The 15,799-nt window shown below is 34.7% G+C and overlaps 3 protein-coding genes across 4 annotated transcripts; all 3 read left to right on the top strand.

Moving 5' to 3' along the window:
• Window positions 1-296: 296 nt before the first annotated feature.
• On the top strand, window positions 297-3,126 carry LOC125203886 (probable WRKY transcription factor 14). Of its 2 annotated transcripts, XR_007173453.1 has the most exons (4): window positions 297-987; window positions 1,475-1,615; window positions 1,842-2,489; window positions 3,016-3,126. XR_007173453.1 is itself a non-coding variant. In XM_048102395.1 (3 exons), the coding sequence occupies exons 1-3, from the start codon at window positions 455-457 to the stop codon at window positions 2,431-2,433; spliced, it is 1,266 nt and encodes a 421-aa protein (XP_047958352.1). In that variant the 5' UTR covers window positions 297-454; the 3' UTR covers window positions 2,434-3,025. The 2 variants fall into 2 exon arrangements, 1 of the variants encoding a protein (XP_047958352.1); XM_048102395.1 differs by having other exon boundaries at window positions 1,842-3,025.
• Window positions 3,127-6,545: 3,419 nt separating this feature from the next.
• On the top strand, window positions 6,546-8,549 carry LOC125207655 (C-factor). The gene is made up of 6 exons (XM_048107089.1): window positions 6,546-6,842; window positions 7,215-7,367; window positions 7,502-7,595; window positions 7,728-7,810; window positions 7,888-8,041; window positions 8,137-8,549. Exons 1-6 carry the CDS (start codon window positions 6,645-6,647, stop codon window positions 8,370-8,372), a joined length of 918 nt encoding a protein of 305 aa, XP_047963046.1. The 5' UTR covers window positions 6,546-6,644; the 3' UTR covers window positions 8,373-8,549.
• A 1,859-nt stretch (window positions 8,550-10,408) lies between these two features.
• On the top strand, window positions 10,409-11,395 carry LOC125206900 (transcription factor bHLH53-like). The gene is made up of 2 exons (XM_048106115.1): window positions 10,409-10,990; window positions 11,069-11,395. Exons 1-2 carry the CDS (start codon window positions 10,409-10,411, stop codon window positions 11,216-11,218), a joined length of 732 nt encoding a protein of 243 aa, XP_047962072.1. The 3' UTR covers window positions 11,219-11,395.
• The last annotated feature ends 4,404 nt before the right edge of the window (window positions 11,396-15,799 follow it).

Here is a 15,799-nt window from a genome sequence, read left to right on the forward strand (position 1 = left end):
CCACAACTCATTAATTTAATCGAATCATTTTTAAAACGCTTTTACACTTTGCAAAACAACAAAAGGCGTGGCCCAAGCTCTATGAAGATAATTAGATGGATAGAGATGGCAAGGATTCACAACATAAACATCTATTAATTAAATTAACAGATCAAACAGTTGCACAATTTTGACCCTTTTGATGTCTTCATTTCCACTAATTAAATAATCTTAAAAGTTAAAAACCCTCTAATTAATTAATTAAAATATTTCTTCCTTCTCCATCTCTCTTTCTTCAAGATAGCGTATGGAATAGAGCTGTTTTATATACTGAAGTCAGCGACTCTCTTTCCTCTCTCTCTCTCTAAAGCTTCATCTCTCTTGTTTTGCCAACTTCCTAAATTAGGTTTTTCAGTTCTGCAAGTTCTAATTTGCTGCGATCGAATCGAAGGAGTTAAATGAGACAGCAGCGATTATGTGCAGCCGCGACTTGCTAAAGAGGATGGAGAATTACAACAATCAAGGAGATCTAACCGACATAATCCGAGCCACCGGCGGCGCCAATCCGCCAGCTGAAGCCCCTGCGCCGGAGTGGCAGTTTCCGGCCAATCCGATCGCCTTCTCCGCCGCCGATTTCGGCGATCCATTCGCGCAGCTCGGCGATCCGCTCATCCACGCGCCGCCCCTGCCTCCGCCGCTGCCAGGATTCTTCGACGTGATCAAACCTAGCGACGGGGTGCGATTTGGGGGAAATTGCAACCTAGGTCAAAAAATCAGCCTCGACGAGGAGATGAAGAGACCTCCGAACATCTTCTCGAGGATGCTCCAGATCTCCCCCACCGCGAAGCTGCCGGTTCCACTCTCGCCGTGCGATGCTTCTCCGGCGCCGATTTTGGCGGCGAATGATCACCACGGCTTAATCTCGCCGAGCAACAGCTCGAGAGGGAATTGCTTGATTGAGAGCAGCCTGCAGATCTCATCTCCGCGAAATGCGGGGATCAGGAGAAGGTGGGGAATTTTCTTTTCCTTGAAGTGATGGCTCGCTTAATTAACATCCAAATCCAAAATTAGGGATTCATTAATTACGCAATTAATGACGCCATTGAAATCAGGAAGACTTTTCATTAATTTAAGTCTTTGTTTTAATTAAGCTCACTCTATCACATGTTGAGGATCTCAAGATTATTAGCTTCTCTCTTTTTTCTTCATCAAAAGTCAGTGAATCTCTGCGAGTACCATGAAAATCTGACTTTTTCTTCCATGCCACTGTGAGCCATATCCCACAAACACAGATTTTTTGTGTCAAGTCTTTCAAATTCTCCACTACTTTAGGCTTTTTTTAGTGAAAAGAAGAGATTCATAAAAAGGCCACTGATCTTGTCTGAGAACTGCACACACAAAATCATATGTTACCACTTCAATCATTTCGTAATTTTGTGACAAAATTATCTGATTTTTTTTAATTAAATTAATTTCATGCAATGAAAATGATCAGAAAAAGCCAGGCGAAGAAGGTGGTTTGTATACCGGCACCGGCGCCTGCAAACAGCCGGCCCAGCGGGGAAATCGTGCCCTCGGATCTCTGGGCGTGGCGAAAATACGGGCAGAAACCGATCAAGGGCTCGCCCTATCCGAGGTAAAACTAAGCTTCCTTTGTTTCCATACATAGAGAGAGAGAAACCCTTGTTTGAGTCCTCATATTAGATCTTTTGATTAATTGACATAAAACTAATCATTACATAATTATGAATTATGATAAAATTAAGTGGTTGTATTGTATGATTAATTAGATAAGTTTTTTTTTAGTATTTTAAATTTTAAATTATCAACTGAGCTGCGTTTCGTCGTCTTCGTAAAATTAGGGGTTACTACAGATGTAGTAGCTCGAAGGGATGTTCGGCGAGGAAGCAAGTGGAGCGGAGCCGAACCGACCCGAACATGCTGGTGATCACATACACGTCGGAGCACAACCACCCGTGGCCCACCCAGAGAAACGCCCTCGCCGGCTCCACGCGATCTCAGCCGTCCAAATCCGCCGCCGCCGCAAAAACCTCGCCGAAGCCGAAAGACGAGCAGAAGGAAACCAGCACGGAGACCGCCGCCCCGTCGTCGACGAATTCCGCCGCCGTGAAAGAGGAAGTCGATCAAGAATTCGACAATAACCAAGCAATGGCGGCGGCGGCGGAGGAGGCGGAATTCGACGATGGATTCTCGCAGCAGAGCTACAAGCCGGCGTTGCCGGAATCCAATCAAAACGAGGACAGCTTCTTCGCCGGGCTCGGCGAGATCGAAGGAGATTCGTTGGACTTGCTCTTCACACAGGGATTTGACGGCCGTGATCACGGCGGCAAGGGTTTGGACCCCTTCGGCTTCTACGATTGGGGCGGAACCGCCACCGCTGCCGCCGCCGCTTCCAGCGGCGGCGCAGGCGGAGAGGATGGGAGGGATTCGTGACAAGATGTTGAGCAACAGAAGCCCCCACTCAGTTCCATGCATGATTTATGATGAGTGTGAGTTTTTTACACGTGGGGAGGGTTTTTTTTTCCCAACTTATCTTTTTTTTACATTAGTTTTTTTTATTTTAATTTTATAAGGTTTAATCTAGATTCAGAGATTATATGGTGAGAAAAGAGGGTTTTATTTGTATTATTATGATAATTAATTGAGAGTGGTGGTTAATATGGGAGCAGTTTGGAATATTGGTGGATGGGACAGAAAGCTGAGGAACAGAAGGTTTGAACAGTGGGGAAAAGTACATTTATGAGACATGAAAGGATGGCTCAATGAAGGGATTATGATGTGGGATGGGACTCCAATTTTACAAGTGGGATTAATTAATTACTCTTATATATACATATATTATTAATTAATTATATGTGTATTGATATTGCATGTGTGGAGAGTTTGGTGATTAATTATATATTCATACCTTGTAATGTAGCCATGAGATACTAAACTTTGGGTTCCTCCGCTTTCTGCTCTTTAATCTTCATTGTTGTACTAGTTAATTTGAGTATTTTTTTTTATGATTTCTAGGTTTAATTAATGCTTGTGGTTGAGGTGGAATCATTCAATTGTTTCAACTTTCAAGACATAATTGTATTGTATACTTTTTGAATATACTACTGTAGGAAATGATTAAACCGGAAGTACAGTTTAGACATGCAAATAATTGAACTCTACTCTATCTACACATGCAATGCAATTTACAGAGAAAATGGAGGTTTAATTCTTGGGAAGCATCTGCATATTAATTCAGAGAAATTTAAATTACACTATTTAGACATAAAAATGGTTAATTTTGTTTTGTTTACAATTTGAATTCCACGCAAATTATTTAGGTATGACAATATGACTTATAAATAAAATTCAAGATTTGAAAATGAAGTACATTCTTGGAATGCCAATGCATCAAATTCGGTTGTATATATGTTCCTAAATATGATAATTGCGAAACCATAGTCTTCCTCTATTTTTAACTTATACACATAGGTCGGTCATATAATCATTGATGGTAAACTAATTATTTTCCACAATAACTTCTGTAATAGTGTTGATGCAATTGATAAGTGAGGTGTCAAATCCATCCATCGATTAATAAGTGATGAGAGTATTTTGGTACCCCAATGCAACTCTCTAAAGTTCATTGGATTTTATTAAAATTGTGTCAAGAGCATTTAATATATGTGTATTGGGGTGACTGTTTGAGGTGCGATGATTTTGATTGGATATATCGCACTATAGTCCATAATTAAAACACATTACAATGACCATGCAATGATTTTACTTAAAGTCGTGCTTATAAAACATCTTATCGCGCTTTTCTCCTAATTTTTAGTCAAATTTCGCATCATTAGTGTTCCACTTACCCCAAATTTAACGTTATCCTCCGCCTAACCAAGTTTGCTAATCAATTTCACAACATAGGACTATATATATAATTAAATATCATATTTTTTTTATGGAGATTGACTGAAAAGTGAAAAATGGAATATTACATGTAAAATTTACGAATTTGAATAATAATTGCATACAATATTTTTTGTACTTTGCATCTTCATCTTTGCAATTTTATGAAAATAAAGAATTTAATTAAACTAAAATAAAATATAAATAAAAAACTAAATTATTAACACGAACTTTCCGTGGCATAGAAGATACAAAAACCAAAAAAATAATTAAGTATTGTGAATAGAAGATTCGAACAGGTCACGCTTATCTGGGTGTTATTAGTGACTAATCGATGATTAAACAACTAAACATTATTTAATAGTTAAGCTTAGTCCCACATATCTCAGTCATTGCTTATAGAATCCATCTTTTGTTTTCTCATGAGAGTACATTTTTTTCCTCATTTTGGCATCAGTAATTCTTGTTTGAACCTGTGATTGACCACACACGTAGTCATTAAATATTTATATTTATTAAGTGTTTCGCCATTTTCTTTATATTTTATCGCAATCATATATATATATAAAAATTCACCTCACTTCTATTTATATTAACTAACATAAATTAAATACTATAACAAAATAAGTTTCATTTTAGTTTCTACTCATAAAATAAATTAAAATTTGTGTCACACCTAACTTGGTAAAAGTCAACACATTTTTATACTATTAGGTACATTAGTTCTTTCATTTTACTCCTTTCATTCCATAGTAATAGAGTTATCTTTAGTAAAAGTCAACACATTTTTCCCCACGTACTTTACTCTCTCTTACTTTATTATCTCTACATCTCTCTACCTTTTTCATTTTCCACTTTACTCTCTCTTTACTTAACTCACATAACGTAATTTTTCTTAATCTCTGTGCCGAAAAGAATTGTTTCCATTATTATAGAATGGAGGGAGTATTTTACATTTAATTAGACCAATGAATTATTCAAAGCAATAAACAACACCAATCAACACATGAAATTCTATGTGTTAGTGAATAAACTAATCCAATAGTAGCCTCCTAAGACCACCTCCAACCATACACCAAATCTCATTTTGATGTAAAAATATGCTCTAACCATACTCCATACCCAAACCCATTTTTGAGTTTTTTAATCAAACAACACCAAATTTAAAGTAAACACCAAAATTGAATATCTACTGCAAAAAAGTTTTAAATATTGCATAATAGTCCTTATTATTATATTTAAGTAGTTGAAATGTTGAATCAGCCGGCCAATTTGTGTACCAGTACTTGATAGTTGAATCAAACTATCAGCCGCGTGATTTGCATAACAGGGATCTGTTTACACACAATTATTTCATGGAATTTACATACATATTTTTCCATTAAAAAATAATTAAATAGGAACTAACCATATTATAATAAATTAGTATGTTATTTTTACAAATAATAACTAATAAATTTACTAATTAGGAATGATTATTGCTAAAAAAATCTTGTTATTAGTGTATTAAATTTTAGAAGTAGTGTAATTTTTTTTAAATGAAAAGTATATTTAATACATAAATATATTTAATTTACATAAATTATTTATAAAATATTGTGGGACTAATATGTAATTTGAGTAAATAAGTAGGTATAATTGAAAAGGTATAAAAAGAATATAAATATGGAATATTCTTTTGAATTTGAGTTTGGAATAAATGATTGGAGTAAAATTTTGGTGTGACCCAAACTCAAAAATGGGTTTGAGTTTGGTGTAAATGGTTGGAGATGCCCTAACAAAAAAGAAAAGCTATATACTTGATTTTATTTTTAAGTATATATCCCAAACATATAAACATATTTTTGTCACTTATTTCCTTTTTCGTCTGTTCCTAAAAATTTATCACCTTTCATTTTTATCATTTTTGATAGTGGACCCTATATTCCACTAACTCATTCTCACTCATATTTTAATTTAAAACTAATATAAAAAAGTAGAATCCATATGCCACTAATTTTTCAACCCGACCACTATTACATTTTTTAAAATCTGTGTCGGATTAAATGGTGCCAAATTTTAAGGGACGGGGGAGTATAAAATTAATCTCATTTACTGATATAGTACTATACTCCTCACGAGTCCCAATTTTTTTTACAATTTTTGTTTTGATAATTCTCTTGTTTCTTTATTAACTCTTTTGGCATTAAATCACAGAAAATAAATATTAGCATATTACAAAGTATATTGTATAATTTTCTTTTTAAATAATTCTCTTAATTAGTAGTATAAAAATTTCAATCAATTTGTATAATTGGGATGAAGAGAGTAAATATATAAAAGCCTCCTAATTAACACTAATTGACTATAATATCCAGGAAAGCGCACTTATAGTATCTTTATTTTCCAGATTATGTTCAAGTCAAGTCATAAAATTACCTTAGGGAAAAAAATAATGTGATTATGGCGATTACTTTAGTAAAAACCAAAAAGCGCACTTATAATATCATGCATTACATCAACATGTTTAAATTTTAGTTAAAATCGCGCACTAAGTTACACGATTACTGATCCACTAATTCGACGTGGCGATTTTGTAACCACCCGGATGTTGATGGCAGTTAATTCGGCGACGTCGTTTCAACTGTGGCCGGGCATCCTCTCCATTAGCAAACATTCCGGTTCTCTCCACTTTCATCATGAATCGCATTTACGCGCACTAAATTGAAAGCTCAATTCTCCCTATCTATGTACAGTTGGTGTAGATAAGGAAGCAAATGGCAGCTATTGGAACTCATTTTCCAATCAAATCAAATACGATAATGAAGCTGAATTTAGTCGGCCAATGGGTTTTAATGGGGAGGCGACGCCTGAATCCGTTTCCCGGAGGCCGCGCGTTTTCCTCTGTGGTTAATCAATGGGACGGCGGTGTTTCGATGGTTCAAGGTGCGTCCAGAGGCATCGGCCTTGAATTCGTGAGTTCTCACTACTTTTTTTTCGCCATGTGATGTAATGTAGATGTAGATTTTTTTAATTAAACATGAGATTTTTGTTTTGACAGCCTAATTTGATTTCGTGGAGTGGTGTTTTTCTCTGTTTCATATGATTTCAGCTTCTGCTTATGATGTGATCTAGGTTTTGATAGTGACATTGCTTTAGTTTGATTGATAATGGTATAAGCTCTGGTGAATATGCCTAAATTGATTGGTTTCTGATTTAGGTGTGGGTGAAGATTGATGATTAGGAAATCAGATACTCTGTTTCTGATTTAGGTGTGGATGAATTATTAGTGCTTATTTAATTGTCTTGATTAGTTTTAGATTGAACTTTATTTGGTGTTGCTTTAGGTTAAACAATTGTTAGAGAAAAGCAACAAAGGGCATGTTGTGGCAACATGCCGGAACCCCAGTAAGGCGACGGAGCTTCATGATTTGAAGAATAAGTTTGCTGATCGCTTGGATATTCATCAGCTGGATCTCACAATCGATAGCACAATCGAGGTATCAACCCCATGATCGCCTTATAATGTTCTTTGTAGCAATTTTAAGTTCTGCTGTTTAAACTTTTGCACTCAATATGTCAAATAGAATGAAATGTGTCATCAGATATCCTTATACCATACATGGATTTCCAGGAAACAGCTAAGTCTGTGAGAGATAAGTACGGTTATCTGAACCTCCTCGTAAATGCATCTGGAATTTTAACAGTGCCAAATGTTATGCAGCCAGGTAGAGATGTCGTCTCGTTTGTGTTTGGGTTTAGGCAGATAAAAGTAGATTCTGATGATGTTTAAATTTGAGATAATCATTGTGAGTTTTCACTGTATTGAGTAGCTGTTTTTATGTTATGTTTCAGTACAGAGACCACGTTGAACAAGGTGGAGAGAGCTTCCTTACTTCTCGCTTATGAGGTCAATGCCGTTGGCCCTATCTTGGTCGTCAAGGTATGATCAGTTACACACATAATAGTTAACGAGTTTCCGGGCAAAAACACAACTGTGCTCACGATAGTCATGAACAGCATATGTGGCCTCTGCTCAAGGCTGGAGGCGGCACTGGAACTGAACGAGACGGTGCAGTTGTCGCCAGTATAAGCGCCAGAGTGGGTTCAATCGGAGACAACCGCCTAGGAGGGTGGCATTCATACCGAGCTTCTAAATCTGGACTCAATCAGTGTAAGAAAAAGTTGCTCACATGTTGGTTTTAGAATCTTGAAATGACACTAGTGGTTTTTAAACTTCACAAAATCCTTCTTCGTGAATTTGTGCAGTGACTAGGACTGTGTCAGTCGAATTTGCGCGCAAAAAAGATCCAATTATATGCATACTGTTGCATCCAGGAACAGTAGATACAGATCTATCAAGACCATTTCAGAGGAATGTTGCAGAAGGCAAGCTTTTCACCAAAGAGTTTTCTGTCCAAAAATTGCTGGCCATCATTAACAGTGTGAAAGCATCTGATAATGGTAAGTTTTTTGCATGGGATGGTAAAGAGATTCCTTGGTGATATGAACAAGTGTGAACATGTCCGGTTCTAGATTCTAGGATGAAATAATGTATCACACCATCTTTGTCTTTCTTTGGTGGAGAAGAGTGATTCACTACTCAAATACTTGATTTTTTTTGTTGTGTTATTAATTACACTATGTGTTACAACTCATTGAATCTTTATTTTATGTGTTTATTGTTCGTAAATAAAGCTCGATACCTGTCTTCTGTTTGAAAAAACGAGCTCAATTCCATTGACAAGACATACATATATAATCGTAGTAAATGTAACTAAAATGTGTAGTAAATAAATGTCAATCTTGTTTTTTCTACTATTTTAGTGTTTAAAACGTCAAAGGAATTATACACTCATTCATTATAAATAAAGTACTTACAAAAACCCTTTAAAAGTTTTAATTATTGCTCTAACCCATTCCTTTACTGTAGTTTTTCATTTTGACACGCATTCTGCTTCATGTGTGTATATGATATTATTAGGTTAATCTAGATTTAAAAAAAAGTTAGACTTTCATCTTGCACATACAAAACAACACTAAAATAAAATTTAAAAGAAAAAAGAAAAGAGGATAAGCTTGATGTGGAAGTAACCCCAATACCCATTAATATCATGTGTGTATATGCTATTATTAAGTTAATAAAAACAATAGCTCCTAATTAAATTTAATAACCCCAATACCCATTAATATCATCCAAATAATTAGGAGGCTGGATAACCGTTATAAATTCCCATCCAATAACCTCCACTCCCACGTCCCTAATATTGAAAAGAAAATACTTGCAATTTGTTTAGTAATTTATGAATAAAAAACTTGTTTTAGAATGAGTTAGTTTTAGTAAGAGAGCTAATGAAAACAGACAACATGAAAGAACTAATCATTTTTATGAAATCCTAGCTAGATTGTGATGAACATTCCTTGTATGAATCTTTGATAACATGATCTAATCTCCTAGAAGGTCAACGAAGAAGCATGATTTCAAGGTGAAGAAGAAGAAGAATCTTATACAATCTCCATTGATTCAAGAACTGAAAATGCTGTGGAACATCAAATACTCAAACCCAATCCACATTTACTAAAAAATGGATCATTGATTTTTGCAAGCAAGCGGTTATAATTAACCGTTTCATTTCTAATTGTTTTAGTTTAGGCTAATCTTATTGATGTTGTTTTTGTTTCAAGGCAACCTCTTCCGTCCTTACAAATTAGGATCTTTACTTCAGGAGAAAATATTGTTTTTTATATCCTAGTGTAAGTTACCTGATCCTATTATCCTAACATTGATTGATATGCAATGAGCATTTATTTATTTAATTATTGATTAATTAGTTCCAAATGCTATTGATTGTGCATTTACTTAGTGTGTTTGCTTAAATTAATTCATCATAAATAAAATCTTAAACCCGCAATAATGAAAAAAGATGCGCCGTTTATCTATTATACTATTAATCACTCGGCTCACGAATTGTTCCATATTATTTCAAGACATATTCTACAACTTTTCTAATTGCAATCGAAAAATTTGCACAAAGCATTCTTCAACTTTTGCATGAGACGGTTATTTGACATAGTCAAATTAACTTCAGCAGTTGGTTTTGGAGAGAGTAATTGTAGGAAACTCTGTTACAATATTCTTGGTGGCTAATTACCAATTAATTAAAACAATCAAATGTCAATAGAAAAGAAAAATAGAGATGCAAAATAACGGTTAATCAAAAGAGAATTGAGCATTTGATAACCCTAATTTTTCCTAATAATTAGGAGAGTAGTTATTAACCGTTATAAAATCCCATCCCATAACCTCCACTCCCCATTATCTCCCTCTTTGTCTCTCTGACACACGCTGACACACAGAGCTAAAAATAAGCTTTGTTAAGGTTAATTTCTACTGACATTCAAAGCTAGTGGAGTGGTAGTTAAAAGACACAATCTTTCCTCAGGTAGTCATTGTTGTCTCTCTCTTTTAACTCACAACAGCTTCAATTTTCCCTCCATATTTTCAACAAACAATATTCTTGGCAGATAGTTTATCCAATTAATGGCGTTGAGCTACTACAATTCCAACTCCAACTCCAACTGGGACTCCTTTGCGCCGGCGGAATTAGGCATTGCTGAGCAGCTCTTCAACCCCGACGACTTCTTGGTGGACCCCATCGACGCCTTCTGCAACTCTCTCCTCTCCGACGACTTACCTTTCGCCGATGATGGAATTCCCTTCGATTTCGATCATCTCAACTCCAACAACTACTTCCAAGAATATACCAATGAGCCCTTTCCCCATTTCCCCAAACGCCAAAAGCTCTGCGATTCTCAACCATTCTACCAACATTACTCCATCCCGGAATTTGTGCTTCCTCCGCCGCCGCCGCCGCCGTTGCCAGCATTTCCGGCGGCGGGCTTCACCATGGGGAGCTGCGAGGGCGTGAGGGTGAAAGAGGAGAGCTTGTCCGCGCAGAGCGTCGCGGCGAGGCAGAGGCGGAGGAGGATCACGGCGAAGACGCAGGAGCTCGGGAAGCTGGTCCCCGGCGGCCAGAAGATGAACACGGCGGAGATGCTTCAATCCGCCTACAAATACATCAAATTCTTGCAGGCCCAAGTTGGACTACTTGAATTCCTCAAGGTACTATTTTAAATGGACAAAACTAATCAGTTTTGTTTAATTCCTAATTAAGACTAACATGATCCATTCTTCTAGAAGGTCAACGAAGAAGAAGAAGCATCAGTTGAAGGTGAAGAAGAAGTGTTCCAGAATCTTCTAGAATCTCCGTTGATTCAAGAGAAGCTCTACTCCACTGAGCATTGCTTGATTCCACAGAAGCTGTTGGAAAAGCATCCAATCGACATTTGATGGAAAAGGGATCATTGATTTTAGCAAGCGGTTATGATTAACCGTTTTTCATTTCTAATTGTTTTAGATTAGGCTAATCTTGATTAATGCTGTTTTTGTTTTAAGGCAACATCTTCTTGCCTTCTGTTGATTAATTGCTTACAAATTAGGATGTTAGGCTAATTAGGCTCTTTACTTCAGGAAAAAAAATGTTGTAATTTTTTTCTTTGTATGTGAGCTCTCCTGATCCTAACCTTATTGATTGATAAACAATGAGATTGAGTTATTTGATTATTGAGTAATCCCAAATGCAATTGATTGTGCATTTAGTATTTAGTGTGTTTGTTTAAATTCGTCATAAATAAAATCTTAAAACCGCAATGAATTATAAGGAATGCACCGTTTATTATCACTCAGTTCACGATTTTTTGTAGATTTATTTATGTCTAATATGTAGGATTTTCTAATAAATTCTAATTATTCATCGGAAATTTGATATTTTTTCTTTGTTACTTATTTTTGTTAATAATAGCAGACGGTTATTTGGCATAGTAAAAGGAATTTAGGCGGTTTATTTTTGGAGTGATTGTAGGGGAATCTGTTTCAATATTTCTGGGTGGTTAATTAATTCCATCAATTTATTTCAGGAACAATTTTATTTTTAATTTCCACGATGTATTTATATTAGATTTAACAATAGCATGTCCGTACTTCCATGTAAAACGGAAGAGTTAGACTAAGTCTAGCTAAGTAATGTATCCACCGAGTTGTATCTTTTAGAGCATCTCTAAGCTAAGTAATGTAGTACTCCCTTCGTCCCGGCTAATTCGTCTCAGTTTTCCATTTCAGTCCGTCTCATATGATTTGTCTCATTTCACTTTTACCATTTTTGGTAGTTGATTTCATATTCCATTAACTCATTTCTATTCACATTTTATTATAAAACTAGTATATAAAGGTAGGACTCACATTCCACTAATTTTTTCAACCCACTTTTCATTACAATTCTTAAAATCCGTGCCCGATCAAAATGACCCGAATTATCCGGGACGGAGGGAGTATTATGTATCCACCGAGTTGTATCTTTTAGAGCATCTCTAATAAAGAGAGCTAAATGAAATAGGTATATCACTTTTTTATAAAGTGAAATATACCCTTCCAAAATACATTTCAAAGGAAAAAGGTATATAGGAAGGTAAATTATTTTTTAAAAATAAAATAATAGTAATACAAAATGCATTAAAAACCTAAAATGTAATACCTTCTCAAATACCATCCCTCTTAGAGAATGGTTTTTCATAAAAAGAAGACAAATATGGTATTTATAAGATTTTACCTCTCTAGGCAAAAATACCTTTTCTAATACCTTCTCAAATACCTCTCCCACTGAAAAATTTAGAATGAAATATACTTAGTACTACACGTGTCAAATTAAAATTGAATAAATTGTTTAAAAAATTAAAAATTAAGACAATAGTAGATCATTTTCGAAGGTACTGTCCTTAATATGTGCGTGTGATAACATCATCTTCATCTATTACTACGAGGACAAATGCTATTCGGTTGCACCTGAGCTTTTGCTGGTCTGCTTTCATTATGTTCTTGTATTGAAGAGTTTATATTAAATGAATGTGGTACTTCGAACGATTTCGAATGGTTTGAAGTGAACTGAAAGGGCATAAACTCTTAAGTTGAGGAATAAGTTATTCATGTGCTAGTTCTTGGTCTTATATTTTAAGTATTGAAGGATTTTATTTGCGTCTAACTTTTGGAGAGCCAATGCCAATACGTTATTCATGTACTAGTTCTTGGTCTAATATTTTTAAGTATTAAAGGATCTTATATGCGTCTAACTTTTGGAGAGCCAATGCCATTTTTGCTTTCAACTTGATACTCTAATTATCGACACTGCTCTTATTGAGCATAGGTCCTTGGAAGACGGCAAACTAAGAAACTCTTTATTTCTCAAACTTCTCAATTTCTATAAAATGGTACAACTCTCCATATTTATAGACATTCCTAACTCATCCTAGAATTCTCTACTTAATTCTTTTATTTTCTAAATATCTAGATTTATAAAAATCTATATATTTTCTTAAATAATATCTCTAATACAAAGAAGATCTCCTAAAATATCTAGAAAACAATTTTATTTTTATTTCCATAATGTATTGATATTAGATTTATCAACTTGCATATGTAAATCGGAAGAGTTAGACTAAAGTCTAGCTAAGTAATGTATCCACCAAGTTGCATCTTTTTGAAATACTCCATTATTTACTAGCGAGTTTGCAAATAATAATTTTAGTAAAATTAACCCTCACTTATAGTACAATACCATAATTTTAGCAAGTTGTATAATAATTTTATACTATGAGTTTTAGCTTTACAACTACCAAAATTTTACTTAGACACCACTAAAATTACCAACTCCATAGAAGTAAAATCTATTATGATCTTACATCAAGAATTTAGAAACCAGTGTAAAATGGCTGCAGAAGCTGAAAATGAATGAAGAATAAATCATTTCAATGATCAGTGAGTGTCATTACGACATACGAAATTGAAATTTTAGTCCCTCGATTTTGTCTCTCTAATATTTACAAGCCCTAATGTGAAATAGTAGTATTAGAACTAAAAGTTCATGAACTAAGTCCTAATAATATTCAAATAGTATTATCGAAAAAACTTTTGCAAATTTTAGAATACTTGTGTCATTTTTATATGTTCTTATTCCTTCTCATTTCTTTCTTTTGTGTAATGAAATATTATGGCTACCTGAGTAGTATTTGTAATATGTTGTTGTGGTGTACACATTTCAAATATGACATGGCTGAATTATGTGCTAAGTGTATTAGTATGAAGTAAAATTTATTGACAGTCTCATTCACATAGAATATTTTGGATGTTACATAGAATACAATTTAGCCAAAACTAGACCCATGGTAAACTTGAAAAATTATATTCAAATCTATAGTTTTCACTACCGATTTTAAAAGTTATTTGACCAAAATTAATATTTTGCTTTTTCAAGTGGATTCTTTTCAATAATGCTTTTGTTGTCTGTTTTTTTTTTTTTTTTTTTTTTTTTTTTTTTTTTTTTTTTTTTTTTTTAACCACAAGTATATCGAACGAATCCGACTAATCCTGCTCGACCGGGTTTGCGGATTAAGGCCGAAAGTCTCCAAGCGGATGACGGGGTTTGAACATGTGACCTCATGATCACCACAGCTCTGCACTGCCACCCGTTGGTATAATCTGTTTTTTTTTCATAGATAGAAATCGAGAATGTGTAAAACTTTGCATGCTTAAAATATCGTTCGGATTCTTTTATTGAATGTTTACTATCGTACATATGTAAGTTATGAGTTGCGAATATGAGTAGAGATAGAGTCATTAAACAAAACACCCTCCAAAGCAACAAAGTTAAAAAAAAATAGCAAAAATATCTCCATTTAATAATTAATATACTATGTCTTGAAACCAATGTTTTCAGGGAGTACGAATATGAATGCGACTATGATATGAAATCTATTCTCTATAAAAGCTCCTTCAACAATGAGAAATGTATTTGAGAAAGTATGATAATATTTTTATAAATTTTAAAAAGATATATTTACCTCTTTTCTACATAAAAGATAAATATGGTAATTATTTTTGTTATAAGTAATTTTTTCAATTTACCTTATACATTACTTCTTCAGAAAGAATATTTACCTTATATTATTTCCTTTAAGTACTATAAATATATTAACACATGTCAATCTCTTCTTGAAGCCAATTAACAAGGAAAACTCTCACCACCGCCGCCGCCGCCACCGCGGCCACCACATCCCCCTCCTGCTCTTTTGGGAGAGCTACGGCGCCAGCCTTAAGAAGAAGAGGAAGAAGAAAGAAGAGCGGGAGTCGCCGGCGCTGGAATTCAGGTGGTTTTGAATTTGTTAGCCATTTTTTTGGCATTGTTGATTTTATAAAATTTCTTTTGATTCAGTGAATTACATTGCTACGTTTCACATTTTTTTTAATTTGTCGTGTTGCATTGTTTTTACATTTTCTCGATTGGCTATGCTTCAATTTCTTGTTTGGTGCCAATTTTTTGGTGATCATAATTCATAAGAGGGAAATTACTATTGTTAGTTATGTTGTTTGAGATGATTACACGAAAAATGTACACAAGTATCAAAGATTGGCCATAATTTCAACTTTGTTAGCATACTTTCATATCTCTCTACTTTATCCTTAAATATCAATTTCTTAAATTTCATGTTCAACAGCATGTTCTTCTTCCTTCTCATTCACCTACTATTTGTAATATGTTGTTGTGTGATACGAACTTCGCTCGTGATTTCCCAATTATGAACCGAACTCACCAGCCACAACAATTACTCAGATTATGCAGCGAAATCAAAGCAATGACGCAATCAATGAGGAATTGTATTACGAAAATAGGAATGATAACAAAGCAACAACGAGAAAGCAATAAACGCGATACAATGCTTCAGATCCACGATCTAAAACACATGAACAATCACACAACACACACAAAATGAAGGTGGCGTGGTCCCCTTTTATACCCTGTTTGCCCATGCATCACACGCCTTC

The sequence above is a fragment of the Salvia hispanica genome, chromosome 2 (assembly GCF_023119035.1).
Source record: "Salvia hispanica cultivar TCC Black 2014 chromosome 2, UniMelb_Shisp_WGS_1.0, whole genome shotgun sequence".
NCBI classification, from domain to species: domain Eukaryota; kingdom Viridiplantae; phylum Streptophyta; class Magnoliopsida; order Lamiales; family Lamiaceae; genus Salvia; species Salvia hispanica.